The following is a 15,488-nucleotide window of genomic DNA, read 5'->3' as shown; positions in this document are numbered from 1 at the left end:
TTCCTGCGCCCTATCCTTCCCAGCCTGTAGTATTCTGTTCTACTTTTTACTTCTATGAGATCAACTTTTTTAGCTTCCATGTATGAACAAGAACATGCAGTGTTTAACGTTCTGTCCCTGGTTTATTTCACTTAATATAATGTCCTCCAATTCAATCTATGTGCCTCAAAATACAGAATTTCATTCTTTTTTATGGCTGAATACTATTCCACTGTGTATATATACCATATTTTCTTTATGCATTCATCTGTTGTTAGATACTTAGGATGATTCCATATCTCGGCCATTGTGAATAGTGCTGCAATAAACATGGGGGTGCAGATGTCCCTTCCTTTGGATAGATGTCCAATAATGAATTGTTGGATCACATGGTAGTTCTAGTTGCAGTTTTTTGAGGAACCTTCTCACTGTTCTCCATAGTGGCTGTACTAGTTTACATTCCCACTAGCCACATTTAAGAGTTCACTTATCTCCACACCTTTGCCAGCACTTGCTAATTTTTGTCTTTTTGATAGTAGCCATTCTAACCAGGATAAGATGATATCTCACTGTGGTTTTGATTTGCATTCCCTGATGACTAGTGATGTTGAGCTTTTTAAAAAAATGTGTCTGTTGGTCATATGTCTGTCTTCTTTTAAGAAATGTCTATTCAGGTCATTTGCCCATTTTTTAATTGGATTCTTTTTTTTTATTTGCTGTCAAGACGTCAGAGTTCCTTGTATATTCTGGATATTAATCCTCTGCTGGATACATACTTTGCAAATATTTTCTCCTATTCTGTAGGTTGTCTTCTCACTCTGCCGATTGTTTCCTTTGCATTAATGTTAATTTTTTAAAGAAAAGTAACTTAAATGCTTGACAATATGGAATTTAAAATATGGTACATTCAAGCTGGGTGCAGTGGCGCATGCTTATAGCTGCAGCTATCTGAAGGTTGAGGTGGAAGAGGATCGCATAAGCCCAGAAGTTTGAGACCAGCCTGGGCAACATAATAGCAAGACTTAGTCTCTTTTTAAAAAAATGGTATGTTCAATTTGGGGAACACCTTACAGCAGTTAAAGCCAATGACCTAGATGAACAATAGTTCTCAAATTTCAATGTGCATTAACAACCACTTGAAAGGACTTAATGAAAACTGCTGTTTTTAGTGAGAAACTAAATATTTAGTAGAAACTAAGAACTGGCATTTCTCACAAGTTTCTAGGTGATGCTGATGCTGCTGGTCTAAAGACCACACTTTGAGAAACACTGAACTATATACCTATCTGTCTATCTCCCCATCCTCATAAAAATGTAAAAGCTAGACTAGAAGAATACACATTTAACCCTTTGCAGTGGCTGTCCCTGGGAAAGAAGAAAAAGAAATTAGTGGGATTTGTAATTAAGTGAGAATTTATGGAAGTATTACTTGTTCACAACTTTTAAAAGCCATGTAAGGACTAAGCTCTGATGTTTTAACTTGCCCAAATTCCTACCTAAGGGGTCTAAGGGAGGTATGCCCTACAAACCATAAGTTCTCATCAGATGGGTTTTATTTGACCCTATATATCGTGACTTACTTTTCAATCTGACTCTGGCATAACATTATGAGACAAGGACAAAATATTTAGCCCCGAAATATATTTTCTTGCCATACCTTGAAATTGCCATGCAAGGTCTCTTGTGGGAAAAAAATCCACATTCTATAGAGAATCCCTTTTCCCTTTGTTTTCCTTCCTTCCTTTCCAGATCCAGGAGATAATCGACTAAGAGCCAGGCACCCTTTTAGGTCTAGTAAGAAACATTTTACAACCTGCTCTCTGAAGTTTGCTGAGAGATTCCTCCGCGCAACAAAACCTGGTCTCCATAATCCTTTATCCTTTATCTTAACCTGGACACTCCTTTCCATTAATCTCAAGTCTTAGACGAACTCAACCGTCAAGTAGAAAATGTTTAAAGTTACCTATAGCCTGGAAGCCCCCACTTTGAGTTGTCCCACCTTTCTAAACCAAATCAATGTATTTCTTAAATGTATTTAATTGATGCTTCATGCCTTCCTAAAATATATCAAACCAAGCTGTACCCCAACCACTTTTGGGCACATGTTCTCAGGACCTCCTGAGGGCTGTGTCACTCATATTTGGTTCAGAATAAATCTCTTAAAATATTTTATAGAGTTTGACTCTTTTCGTGGACACATATATAAATTTCTCAAAAGACGAGCAAAATATAAAAATGTTAACAGGAGTATGGGGAACTGTTACATTCTTTGTACATTTCAAATATTTCTTTTTAAAAAAAGATACTACAGTCAAAAGAAACAGGTGACTGGAAAATATTTACAGACTAAAAATGTAGGATTACTGCTCTTAATATACAAAAAATTTCACAAATTCATAAGGAACTGGAAGCAACATAACAGAATAGGTAAAGAAGTCAACAGACACCTGCAAAAGAAAACATGCAAATGGCAAAGAAACATATGAACTGTTTCCAAACCTCAGTAACCTTAAAAAGAATAAAAATTACAATGAGATACTATCTTTGTTCTCAGTATCTGAGAATTTTAATTAGTGCTCTCATTTGGAAAATTAATGTTTAGGTCAATACTTTTTTCTTTTATATCACTTATTAAATACGAACTTTCAGAATAGTCATGTAACCACAACCACAATCATGACATAGAACATTTCAATCATCACCACAATCAATCACCTACTGCTCCTTTGCAATAAATTTCCTCCCCTAACTCCCACTCCTGACATCCACTTATCTGCTTTCTGTCCTGAATTTTGTCTTCTCTAGAAGTTTTAAGAAATCACATAGCATGTCATCTCTTGAGCCAGGCTTCTTTCACTTAGCATAATATTTTTGAGATTTACACATGTTGCCAAGTCAGTAGTTAGTTCCTTTTTATTGCTGAATAGTATTCCATGGCTTCAAGGCATCACCATTGGTTTATTCATTCACCAGCTGATGGACACTTGGGCTGTTTTCAAATTTAGGTAATTATAAATAATATGTATACTCGAGTATACATCCTTGAGAGAAGGTATATGCCTCTGTGTGATTTTTTTATTTTCATATTATAGGTACACAACATAATTTTCATTTTCTTCAAGACTGTAACACCTTCAACATTCGTATTTATGGATTAATATTCACAGATATGTTTAATCTATATGCATATTCTTGTTCCTAATCTTATGCTATCATTCTATGCTTGAAAATTTATGACATATTTTTAATATACTGTTTGCTTCCTTTCTGAATGCCATTTTTCAGCTTTATTGAGGTATGATCGAAAAATAAAAATTGTATATATTTAAGGTGTACAACATGATGTTCTGATAAACTTATATATTCTAAAATAAGTACCACAATCAAGGTAATTAACATATCCATCACATCACACAGTTTACCTCTGAAAGAGAAGGTAAGAATACCTGAGATGAGATACTATCTTACTTTATTAGTGTGGCAAAAATTTTAAAGACTGAACAATAGCTAATCCTGATAAAAATGCAGGAAAATAGGCAATTCAGTGCGGATGAAACTGTGACCTGCTGCAACTACTGGGGAATGTAAATCTAGTAATAACTATTACAAATTTTAAATGCAAATGTTCTCAACACAGGAACCCCCAGTTTTTGGATTCTAATCTATAGAATTAAGAGCATCAGTTAACAAGAATATATTAAAAAGATATTTACTTAAGGCTTAGCTATAGTGTCAAAAAACTGAAAACATCTGAATATCCACCCATTCAGCAAAATGGCTGAGTAAATGAGGCTCATTAGTGTAACAGAATGTTACCTAATATTGAAAGGAATGTGTTAGATCTCTATCAACTATTTTGAGGAACAGCTAAAATACTTTCTTAGATAAATAACAAGGGAGAGTAATGTGCATAAAATAATTGCATTTTAAAATACAACCAACACCACCCTACGTATGTATGTGTACTTTGCATTTGAATGTATGGGTAAATAAATGTGAGTGGAAGAATACATACCAGCCAATAACACTAACTAGCTTAGAGGGAATGTGAGTAGAAAAGGGTGAGAATACTATTTTATTTTATTATTTTATTTTTTATTTTTTTGTTTTTTGAGATGGAGTCTCGCTCTGTCACCCAGGCTGGAGTGCAGTGGCGTGATCTCAGCTCATGGCAACCTCCACCTCCCAGGTTCAAGCAATTCTCCCTGCCTCATCCTCCAGAGTAGCTGGGATCGCAGGCGCCTGCCACCACATCCAGCTATTTTTTTTTGTAATACATTTTTTTAAATATATTTTTTAGCCAGGCGCAGTAGCTCATGCCTGTAATCCTGGCACTTTGGGAGGCCAAGGCAGGCGGATCACCTGAGGTCGTGAGTTCGAGAGCAGCTTGAACAACATGGAGAAACCCCATCTCTCTAAAAATACAAAATTAGCCAGGCCTGGTGGTGCACGCCTGTCATCCCAGCTACTCAGGAGGCTGAGGCAGGAGAATCGCTTGAACCCAGGAGGTGGGGGTTGCAGTGAGCCGAAATCGTGCCATTGCACTCCAGCCTGGGCAACGAGAGTGAAACTCTGTCTCAAAATAAATAAATAAATAATACTTTTTTAAAAATCCAGAAAGATATAAAAATCTAAACTTTTAAATCTAGAAAATACCAGAGAAATATTAAAAAGCATACTTCAAAAATCTTGGCACATGCCAGACAAAAAGGTCACACGCTGAATGATTCCATTTATATGAAATGTCTAGTTTAGAATAAGTAAATCTATAGAGACAAACTAGATTACTAGTTGTGAGTGAGGCGAGAGGAATGGAAGTGATTACTAACGGGTTTCTTTTTGGGAAGATGAAAATGTTCTGCACAGAAACAATGGTGATGATTGTACAACTTTGTTAATGTAGTAAAATCGCTGAATTTTACACTTCAAAAACATAAATTTTATGGTATGTGAATTATATCTCAATAAAATGACTAATATCTTGTGGGAAGAGAAGTCTGACCAAAAAAGCTAGGAGACAAAAAAGAACAAGGCTGAGGTGACTACATGCAAATTGTAAATATCTATATAGTAAAAAGAACTCATAAAGTTTAAAAACGAAACCAAATAAAAATGTACACATATACCCTTACAAATCAATAAAAGACAAACAATTTGCGTGGTGGCGCACGCCTGTAATCCCAGCACTTTGGGAGGCCGAGGTGGGAGGATCATGAGGTCAGGAGATTGAGACCATCCTGGCTAACACGGTGAAACCCCGTCTCTACTAAAAATGCAAAAAATTAGCCGTGCGTGGCAGCGTGCGCCTGTAGTCCCAGCTACTTGGGAGGCTGAGGCAGGAGAATGGCGTGAACCTGGGAGGCGGAGCTTGCAGTGAGCCGAGATCGCACCACTGCACTCCAGCCTGGGCGACTGAGTGAGACTGCATCTCAAAAAAAAAAGGACAACAATTCAATGGAAAAATTAGCAATTCCCTGAAGATATACAAATAACCAATAAACACTTAGAAAGCTACAGTTGTGATTATTAAAATGTAAATTCACTCAAGAGTACTACTGAATTTATAGCTTTTTGTTTATTTCTATTTTTCCAATAAACAACAAAATAAAAACACCCTACTGTATTAGTCAGGGTTCTCTAGAGGACAGAATTAATGGAATAGATACTTATATAAAGGGGAGTTTATTAAGTATTAACTCACACGATCACGTGGTCTCACAACAGGCTGCTGCAGGGTGAGGAGCAAGGAGAGCCAGTCCAAGTTCCAAAACTGAAGAACTTGGAGTCCGACGCTGGAGGGCAGGAAGTATCCAGCACAGGAGGAAGATGCAGGCTGGGAGGCTACGCCCATCTCTCTTTTCACATTTTTCTGCCTGCTTATATTCTAGCCACACTGGCAGCCGATTAGGTGGTAGCCACCCAGATTAAGGGTGGGTCTGCCTTTCCCAGTCCACTGACTCAAATGTCAATCTCCTTTGGCAAAACCCTCACAGACACACCCAGGATCAATACTTGGTATCCTTCAATCCAATCAAGTTGACACTCAGTATTAACCATCACAAGTCCACCCCTTGTCAACCTGAACCCATACACATCTCCTGAGATCATACACGATCTTCAAATAAAGACAATAATAAGGTCATAATTACGCCTAACATAATACAACTATCCTTCGTACAACCAGAAACACATCTATCCCAACCCAAATACTAAAAGTTAATAATACTTAAATGCTGATGTGAAGTCAATAAATCTTAAGCCATATGATAAAAGAAAAAGGAAATAAAATGAAGATATTTTCTTAGTACAGGTGTATACATGCACAAACATTTTTAACAAAAGGAACAGGAAATAATCATGACAATTACGGTCCTGGTTTCTCCAGCTGGTCATGCAGTTGCAGCTGGTATTGATGACTACCTTCTTCGGCTACCCATTCTGTATTCCCTTTGCCTTCAGCAAGCACCTCAGCAGGTGGTGGTTTTTTTCCTGGTAGAGTGACCCAAACCTTCATTCCTCTGAGTGTGGGTTATTTGTAGTCCTGCCTGGATGGGGCTGTTGTAGTTTCCCATTTACCTTAATCACAGGGCATGGTAATACATGGTAATACTAAGAGAAACCCTAATGGATCTCCACGCATACTCTTCTTTACCTCCGCTGTGGAGTAGTAGACTGATTTCATCTCGATAGTCAGGGTCAATCACCCCAGCCAATACTGTTAACTCCCTTCTTAGTCTGTTGACTTAAAGGTAGGAGGAGCCCAAAGTGTGTCCAGGTGGCAATCTTAACTTCCAGTTTAATGGAATCGTCGTTGTGTCTCCTGGTGGCAGCGTTCCTCCCTCTGGAACTAAGACTTCTAGGCCAGCAGAACGTAATGTCGCAAGAACAGGAAGCAAAAATTTTCTAGTGGATCACTAGGGGTGATGGTGAGTAATTCCTGGACCCATGAATACTGGCTATGGGAGAAACAGTACCATATATTGGACACTGATTCAGGGCATACACAGCCTTCTGGAAAACTTTGCCCCAGCCTTGCAAAGTACTGTCATCTAGTTGGCGTTGTAATTGTGACTTCAAAAGGCCATTCCACTGTTTTATCAATCCAGCTGCTTCAGGACGGTGGGGGAACATGGTAAGACCAGTGTGGCCAGGCACACTGGCTCACACCTGTAATCCCAGCACTTTGGGAGGCCGAGGCGGGTGGATACAAGGTCAACAGATCAAGACCATCCTGGCCAACATGGTGAAATTCCATCACTACTAAAAATACAAAAATTAGCTGGGCATGGTGGCACATGCATGTAGTTCCAGGTACTTGGGAGACTGAGGCAGAAGAATCGCTTGAACCCAGGAGGCGGAAGTTGCAGTGAGCCGAGATCGCGCCACTGTACTCCAGCCTGGCAACAGAGCGAGACTCCGTCTCAAAAAACCAAACAACAACAACAACAACAAAAACACAAAACAGTGAATTCCATGAGCATGAGCCCACTGCCACACTTCTTTAGCCGTAAAGTGAGTGCCTTGGTCAGAGGCAATGCTGTGTGGAATACCATGACGGTGGGTAAGGCATTCTGTGAGCCCATGGATGGTAATCTTGGCAGAAGCATTGCGTGCAGGATAGGCAAACCCATATCAGGAGTAAGTGTCTATTTCAGTGAGGACAAACCTCTGCCCTTTCCATGATGGAAGAGGTCCACTATAATCAACCTGCCAGAAGGTAGCTGGCTGATCAACCCGAGGAATGGTGTCAGATCGAGGGCTCAGCGTTGGTTTCTGCTGTTGGCAAATTGGGCACTGAGCAGTGGCAGTAGCCAGGCCAGCCTTGGTGAGCGGAAATCCATGTTGCTGAGCCCATGCATAACCTCTATCCCTGCCTCCATGGCCACTTTGTTTATGGGCCCATTGGGCGAGGAGAGGGGTAGCTGGGGAAAGAGGCTGAGTGGTATCCACAGAACAGGTCATCCTATCCACTTGATTATTAAAATCCTCTGCTCAGGTCACCCACTGGTGAGCACTCACAGAGATACAAACATCTTCACAAGTTTTTAACCACTCAAAGAGGTCTATCCACATACCTCTTCCCCAAATCTCTTTGTCAACAGTTTTCCAATCATGCTTCTTCCAAATCCCTGACCATCCAGCCAAATCACTGGCTACAGCCCATGAATCAGTATATAATTGCACATCTGGCCATTTCTCCTTCCATGCAAAGTGTACAACCATGTGCAATGCTCAAATTTCTGCCCACTGGGAAGATTTCCCTTTACTGCTGTCCTTCAGGGATGTCCTAGAAAGGGGCTGAAGTGCTGCAGCTGTCCACTTTCAGGTGGTGTCTGCATATTGTACAGAACCATCTGTGAACCAGGCCCTAGTCTTCTCTTCTTCTGCCAAATGATCATAGGGAACTCCCTATGAGGCCATCGGTACAGGTTGGGAAGAGAAGGCAGGGTGGCAGGAGTGGAGACCATGGGCATTTGAGCCACTTCCTCGTGTAGCTTACTTGTGCCTTCAGGACCTGCTTGAGCCCAATCTTGTATGTACCACTTCCATTTGATGATGGAATGCTGCTGTGCATGGCCCACTTTATGGCTAGATGGGTCAGAAAGCACCCAGTTCATGATAGGCAGTTCAGGTCACACAGTGACTTGAAGACCCACAGTCAAACGTTCAGTTTCCACCAAAGCCCAGTAACAGGTCAAGAGCTGTCTCTCAAAAGGAGAGCAGTTATCTGCAGAAGACGGCAGGGTCTTGCTCCAAAATCCTAGAGTCCTCCGCTGTGATTTACCTACGGGGGCCTGCCAAAGGCTCCAAACAGCATCCTTATCTGTCATTGACACTTCAAACACCATTGGATCTGCTGGGTCATATGGCCCAAGTGGCAGAGCAGCTTGCACAGCAGCCTGGACCTGCTGCAGAGCATTCTCCTGTTCTGGACCCCACTCAAAACTGGCAGTCTTTTGGGTCACTGGATAAATGGGCCAGGGTAACACACCTAAATGAGAAATGTTGCCTCCAAAATTCAAATAGGCCCACTAGGCGTTGTGCCTCTTTCTTTTTTGTAGGAGGGGCCAAATGCCGCAACTTATCCTTCACCTTAGAAAGAATATCCTGACAGGCCCCACACCCCTGGAGCCCTAGAAATTTTACTGAGGCAGAAGGACCCTGAGTTTTAGTCGGATTTTTTTTTTTTTTTTTTTTTGAGACGGAGTCTGGCTCTGTCGCCCGGGCTGGAGTGCAGTGGCCGGATCTCAGCTCACTGCAAGCTCCGCCCCCCGGGTTTATGCCATTCTCCTGCCTCAGCCTCCCGAGTAGCTGGGACTACAGGCGCCCGCCGCCTCGCCCGGCTAGTTTTTTGTATTTTTTAGTAGAGACGGGGTTTCACCGTGTTCACCAGGATGGTCTCGATCTCCTGACCTCGTGATCCGCCCATCTCGGCCTCCCAAAGTGCTGGGATTACAGGCTTGAGCCACCGCACCCGGCCTTAGTCGGATTTATTTCCCATTCTCTGGCATCCAAATGTCTCACCAATAAGTCCAGCGCATTTGCTACTGCTTGCTCACTGAATCCAATCAGCATAATATCATCAATGTAATGGGCCAGTGCGATATGTTGTGGAAGTGAAACTCGATCAAGGTCTCTCCAAGTAAGATCATGACACAGAACTGGAGAGCTGATACACCACCGAGGTAGGATAGTAAAGGTATATCCTACCTCCGCTGAAGGCAAATTGCTTCTGATGGGTCTTATGGACAGGAATGGAGAAAAAGGCATTTGCCAAGTCAATGGCTGCACACCAGGTACCAGGAGATGTGTTAATTTGCTCGAGCAGTGAAACCACATCTGGAACAGCAGCTGCAATTGGAGTCACCACTTGGTTAAGCTAACAATTATCCACCGTCATTCCCCAAGACCCATCTGTCTTCTGCACAGGCGAAATGGAAGAGATGAACGAAGATGTGGGGAGAATCACCACCTCTGAGTCTTTCCAAGTCCTTGACGGTGTCACTAATCTCCACAGTCGCTCCAGGGATGCAATATTGTTTTTGATTTACTATTTTTCTAGTTAGAGGCAGCTTTAATGGCTTCCATTTGGCCTTTCCCACTATAGTAATAGGCCTCATCCTACCAGTCAGGGAGCCAATGTGGGTGTTCTGCCAGCTGCTAAGTATGTCTATGTCAATTATGCATCTGGCACTGGGGAAATGACCACAGGATGAGTCCAGGGACCCACTGTAAGTCAGACCTGAGCTAAAACTCCATTAATTTACCTGACCTCCATAAGCCCCTACTTTAACTGGAGGACCACAATGACATTTTGGGTCTCCTGGAATCAATGTCAGTGTAGAGCCAGTGTCCAGTAGTCCCCAAAATGTCTGATCATTTCCCTTTCCCCAGTGCACAGTTACCCTGGTAAAAGGCCAGAGGTCTCCTTGGGGAAGGATGGGAGAAAGATTCACTGCATAAACTGTCACCAGTACCATGCTGTCTTGGTTACTGTAGCCTTGTAGTATAATTTGAAGTCAGGTAGTGTGATGCCTCCAGCTTTGTTCTTTGACTTAGGATTGTCTTGGAGATGTGGGCTCTTTTTTGGTTCCATATGAACTTTAAAGCAGTTTTTTCCAATTCTGTGAAGAATTGGTAGCTTGATGGGGATGGCATTGAATCTATAAATAACCTTGGGCAGTATGGCCATTTTCACGATATTGATTCTTCCTATCCATGAGCATGGTATGTTCTTCCATTTGTTTGTGTCCTCTTTTATTTCACTGAGCAGTGGTTTGTAGTTCTCCTTGAAGAGGTCCTTTACATCCCTTGTAAGTTGGATTCCTAGGTATTTTATTCTCTTTGAAGCAATTGTGAATGGAAGTTCATTCATGATTTGGCTCTCTGTTTGTCTGTTACTGGTGTATAAGAATGCTTGTGATTTTTGCACATTAATTTTGTATCCTGAGACTTTGCTGAAGTTGCTTATCAGCTTAAGGAGATTTTAGGCTGAGACAATGGGGTTTTCTAAATATACAATCATGTCATCTGCAAAGAGGGACAATTTGACTTCTTCTTTTCCTAACTGAATACCCTTGATTTCCTTCTCTTGCCTGACTGCCCTAGCCAGAACTTCCAACACTATGTTGAATAGGAGTGGTGAGAGAGGGCATCCCTGTCTTGTGCCAGTTTTCAAAGGGAATTTTTCCAGTTTTTGCCCATTCAGTATGATATTGGCTGTGGGTTTGTCATAAATAGCTCTTATTATTTTGAGGTACGTTCCATCAATACCGAATTTATTGAGCGTTTTTAGCATGAAGGGCTGCTGAATTTTGTCAAAAGCCTTTTATGCATCTATTTAGATAATCACGTGGTTCTTGTCTTTGGTTCTGTTTATATGCTGGATTATGTTTATTGATTTGCGAATGTTGAACCAGCCTTGCATCCCAGGGATGAAGCCCACTTGATCATGGTGGATAAGCTTTTTGATGTGCTGCTGAATCCAGTTTGCCAGTATTTTATTGAGGATTTTTGCATTGATGTTCATCAGGGGTGTTGGTCTAATTGCCGCTTTGCCTGTGCTGTCCATTAAGGCAGCTACGCCCACCTTGCCTTTGACGGTCAAGAGTTGCCACTTGGCTCCTGCCACCTAAGGAGCCAATTATTCCCACTGTATTTAAATTTTGTAGTTGAGTGACTGTGGTTCCCAATGTCAGATCTGACATACAGAGAAGAGCAATTACAGGGCTCTTCAGAGATGCAGGTGCTGCCCTCACAAATCTATTTCTCAAGGCATTGGTCAAGGATATATCTTCTGGACCCTCCCAGTTGGGATGAGTAGGTCTAAAATGACTAATCCACCATCCCAATCTCCCTAAGCCTTTAGATCCCTTTCTCTACATTAAACCAAGTGAGATCAGGCATTTCCAGCTCACTCACAGTGGGCCATCTTTTAATCCATATATCAGCTAACCAAGCAAATAATCTATTAGAACCTTTTTTAACTCCCCAAGCTGCAACATTATATGCAGAGTCCCTACTTTGTGGTCCCAAATAAATAAATTCAGCCCAATCCAACTCTATTTTCCTTCCATCATTATCCCACACCTTTACTATCTATTCTCATGCCTGTTTTCCAGATTTGTTTATATAAATTAGAAAACTCAAGCAGTTCTTTTCAAGTGTAGTGCACCTCCTCATGGGTCACACTCTCAGCCTCACCTCTAGGGACCTGCCAGGACTTTAGTCTGGTTATAGGTCTAGAAGCAAACAGGGATGTTGGGGGTGGTTCCTGAGGAGAATCAACATTATCTTGCTTGGCAATTGCCTCAGGGGAGGCCATCACTGTTGCCTCAGGCAGCGCAGGGTTTATCTCTTCAGACAAAGGTGGAAAGGCTGATGGCAGCATGGCTCCAGGAGGGGATGCTGCCGTTACTGGGAATGGGGAAGCTATTTCTTCTGGCAAAAAAGGTTCATCAGAGTTTACAAACTCAAGAGTCCCCAGATTCATCAGGGTCCTCCCACAGATCCCCTTTCCAAGTTGCAGGGTCCCATTCTTTTCCAATCAATGCCCTTACTTTAACAGTAGACACCTAGCGAGACTGTGCACGCACCTTTCATTGTATGTCAGACACTTGCACGGTAAGAGCTTGTATCTGTTCTTCCACAATTTCAGTTATTTCTCTACAGGAGCTAAGACTCTCACGCAGGGCAATCTGAGCAGTATCTGCTTCTGAAGCCGGGACACAGAATCCCTGAGTTCATCATTTTCTTTCATCACTTTGTCCACCGAATTTAGGAGCAACCAACCAGCTTCATTATGTTGTTTGGTTCTCCATATATGGTCAAAGGTATTATATATAGAGTCACTAAACTCCTTGCCTCTTACTAGGGGTGAATCAGGAGTGTCAAATGCATTTATTTTGCATAATTCTCTCAACAGTTCATGCCGACGACTATCAGTGTTCTCTACACTATTAGAAGTAGAGTCCTTAGCATTTGGGGGTCTAATCATATTAAGCAGCAAACTCTAGAAACCTCCAAACTAAAAAACTCCATCCTTAATATTCTGTTCCTCTAGAATCACTCCTTGTACCAAAATCTCTATTAGGGTTCTCTAGAGGGACAGAACTAACAGAATATTTATATAAATGGCATATTAAGTATTAACTTGCACAATCACAATGTCCCACAATAGGCTGTCTGCAGGCTGAGAGGCAAGAAAAGCCAGTCCAAGTTCCAAAACTGAAGAACATGGAGTCTGATGTTTGAGGGCAGGAAGCATCCTGCACAGGAGAAAGATGTAGGCTAGTAGGCTAGGCCCATCTCTCTTTTCACATTTTTCTGCCAGCTTATATTCTAGCCATGCTGGCAGCTGATTAAATGGTACCCACCCAGATTAAGGGTGGGTCTGCCTTTCCCAGCCCACAACTCAAATGTTAACCTCCTTTAGCAACACCCTCACAGATACTCCAGGATCAATACTTTATATCCTTCAATCCAATCAAGTTGACACTCAGTATTTATCATCATACCTACTATTTTGAAGGGCTCCAAAACAATCTACCATGAAAAATGGTGTCCTCATAATGGAAAAGTTGAGATATACACCTAAGTGGAGTAACACACAATCACAGACTCTCAAGGATTACCTGGTTCATTTATTTACCCTTTAACGTATACATTCTCTACCCAATACTTCTACAAAGTAATAAATCATTGACCTGATTCTGAACATCTCCATCTACAGGCAAACCATGAAGGAACCCATCTCATGTTTAGCCACCTAAGAGTATTTCTCCAAAACCAGCAAAAAATGAAAAAAAAATTATTTGCAAAACAAACTGCATATTGAAATTTCAGTAAAACTCTAAGATTAATACTCAGTTCTTTTTTTTTTTCAATCACCTAAGTGATTATTTAAAAAAATTTTAAGAGCCTCCTAGAATTACCAGGTGTCACGGTGCCAATTTCACTACAGATGGTATATGCAAGAGCCTTACCTTCCTGGCAAAATTCTTTGAAAACTGTTCTAAAATACCTCAAATGAGTTACTACATAATTTCAGTAGCACCATATGGACACACACCTAAGTACATGCAAATAACACACTATAAAAGTGATGAAGTCAAGTAGGGCAATCCTTGCAGTGAATATTAGAGAAACTACATTTAATATTAACAGAGGTACCATTTAGTCTTCTCAGATAAAAGAATGAAACTAAGGGATTATTTTAAATCTTTGATCATTGACTGGTATTATTTATCCCTCTGCCAAATAAAATTACGTATAAGTATGTCTCTTCTAAGTCCATCAAACAAAGAAACCTAAAATAATTTAAATGGTGCCCTGAAATAGCTTGCTGAAATAATAAGCCTAAAGTAATACACACCTCGAGTAAAATAAACTGCTTCACATCTAGATATAATGGAAATAATTCTGCCCTCCTTACCTTATTCATGTTGTTTTCATCAACCACATCCTTGGATATATCCTGGATTATTTCTGGACACAAGATAAGGAGAATGATTTGTAGTGGCCAAACTGCTGCTTTACGTTTGGTGCTTTCAGCAAAACCATCCACCAAGTCAAACAGCTTTTCTGCACATTCTACATGAAAAATATATTAAATGACATTATTAGATAGGAACAAAATCCCTGGCATTAAAGTAAAAGCTGACACTATGTAAAAACCCAAGGGCATGGCTCACGTCTATAATCCCAGCACTTTGGGAGGCTGAGGCGGGCGGATCACGAAGTCAGCAGATCGAGACCATCCTGGCTAACGCGGTGAAACCCCGTCTCCACTAAAAATACAAAAAATTAGCCAGGAGTGGTGGCGGGCACCTGCAGTCCCAGCTACTCGGGAGGCTGAGGCAGGAGAATGGCATGAACCTGAGAGGCGGAGCTTGCAGTGAGCCGAGATTGCGCCACTGCACTCCAGCCTAGGAGACAGAGCAAGGCTCCATCTCAAAAAAAACAAAAACAAAAAAACAAAAAAACCCAAGGGCAACACTTTTAAAAGATAAACATGGAACTAAACATGGAACTTCATTTAAGCAACTACACAAATGCATTCTGGTAAGTAGACAAGCAATGTAATACTGTCTATGTGTTAGAAGAGTTATCTTGATCTATCCTGGAAAAGCCCACATTTTAGAATGGATGATCGTGTTTTTGGTCTCACTGGGCAGGCCCTTACGCAAAGTGTGATGTACCCAAGCAACAAAGACCAAACAGCTTCCCAAAAAGAATCACCAAAGTTCTCCAGGAGTCTGTATTCTCTGCCTTGCAGTTGTGTCTTACATCATAGGTAAGAATATTACTACTTTATATGCATCTCCCTAAATACAAAATAAAGCTTCAGAGCACATGCTTCTCCACAACAAAGAGCCAAACATCCCATCCTATCACAACTCTAAAGATCTGACCTTCATTTCAGACTACTTTGTTTGCTCCAAGGAAAGGAAGAGGGTTGGGCGTAATTTGGAAATGTAAGAGAAAAACAATATTTCCTATTTGACGCC

At 41.1% G+C, this 15,488-nt stretch overlaps 1 protein-coding gene across 5 annotated transcripts in view; it reads right to left on the bottom strand.

Annotated features, from left to right (window-relative positions):
• NF1 (neurofibromin 1) overlaps positions 1–15,488 on the bottom strand; it is a 299,361-nt gene that overhangs the window by 189,740 nt on the left and 94,133 nt on the right. For all 5 annotated transcript variants that reach the window (XM_015119005.3, XM_015119007.3, XM_077970741.1 and 2 more), the window contains exon 8: positions 14,414–14,571. In XM_015119005.3, the coding sequence (XP_014974491.1) occupies positions 14,414–14,571 (158 nt within the window). The remainder of the gene's footprint in view (positions 1–14,413; positions 14,572–15,488) is intronic.

This window comes from Macaca mulatta, chromosome 16 (genome assembly GCF_049350105.2).
Source record: "Macaca mulatta isolate MMU2019108-1 chromosome 16, T2T-MMU8v2.0, whole genome shotgun sequence".
Taxonomy (NCBI): domain Eukaryota; kingdom Metazoa; phylum Chordata; class Mammalia; order Primates; family Cercopithecidae; genus Macaca; species Macaca mulatta.
Note: the sequence above shows the minus strand (reverse complement) of the source record. Positions and strands in the feature narration are given on the sequence as shown.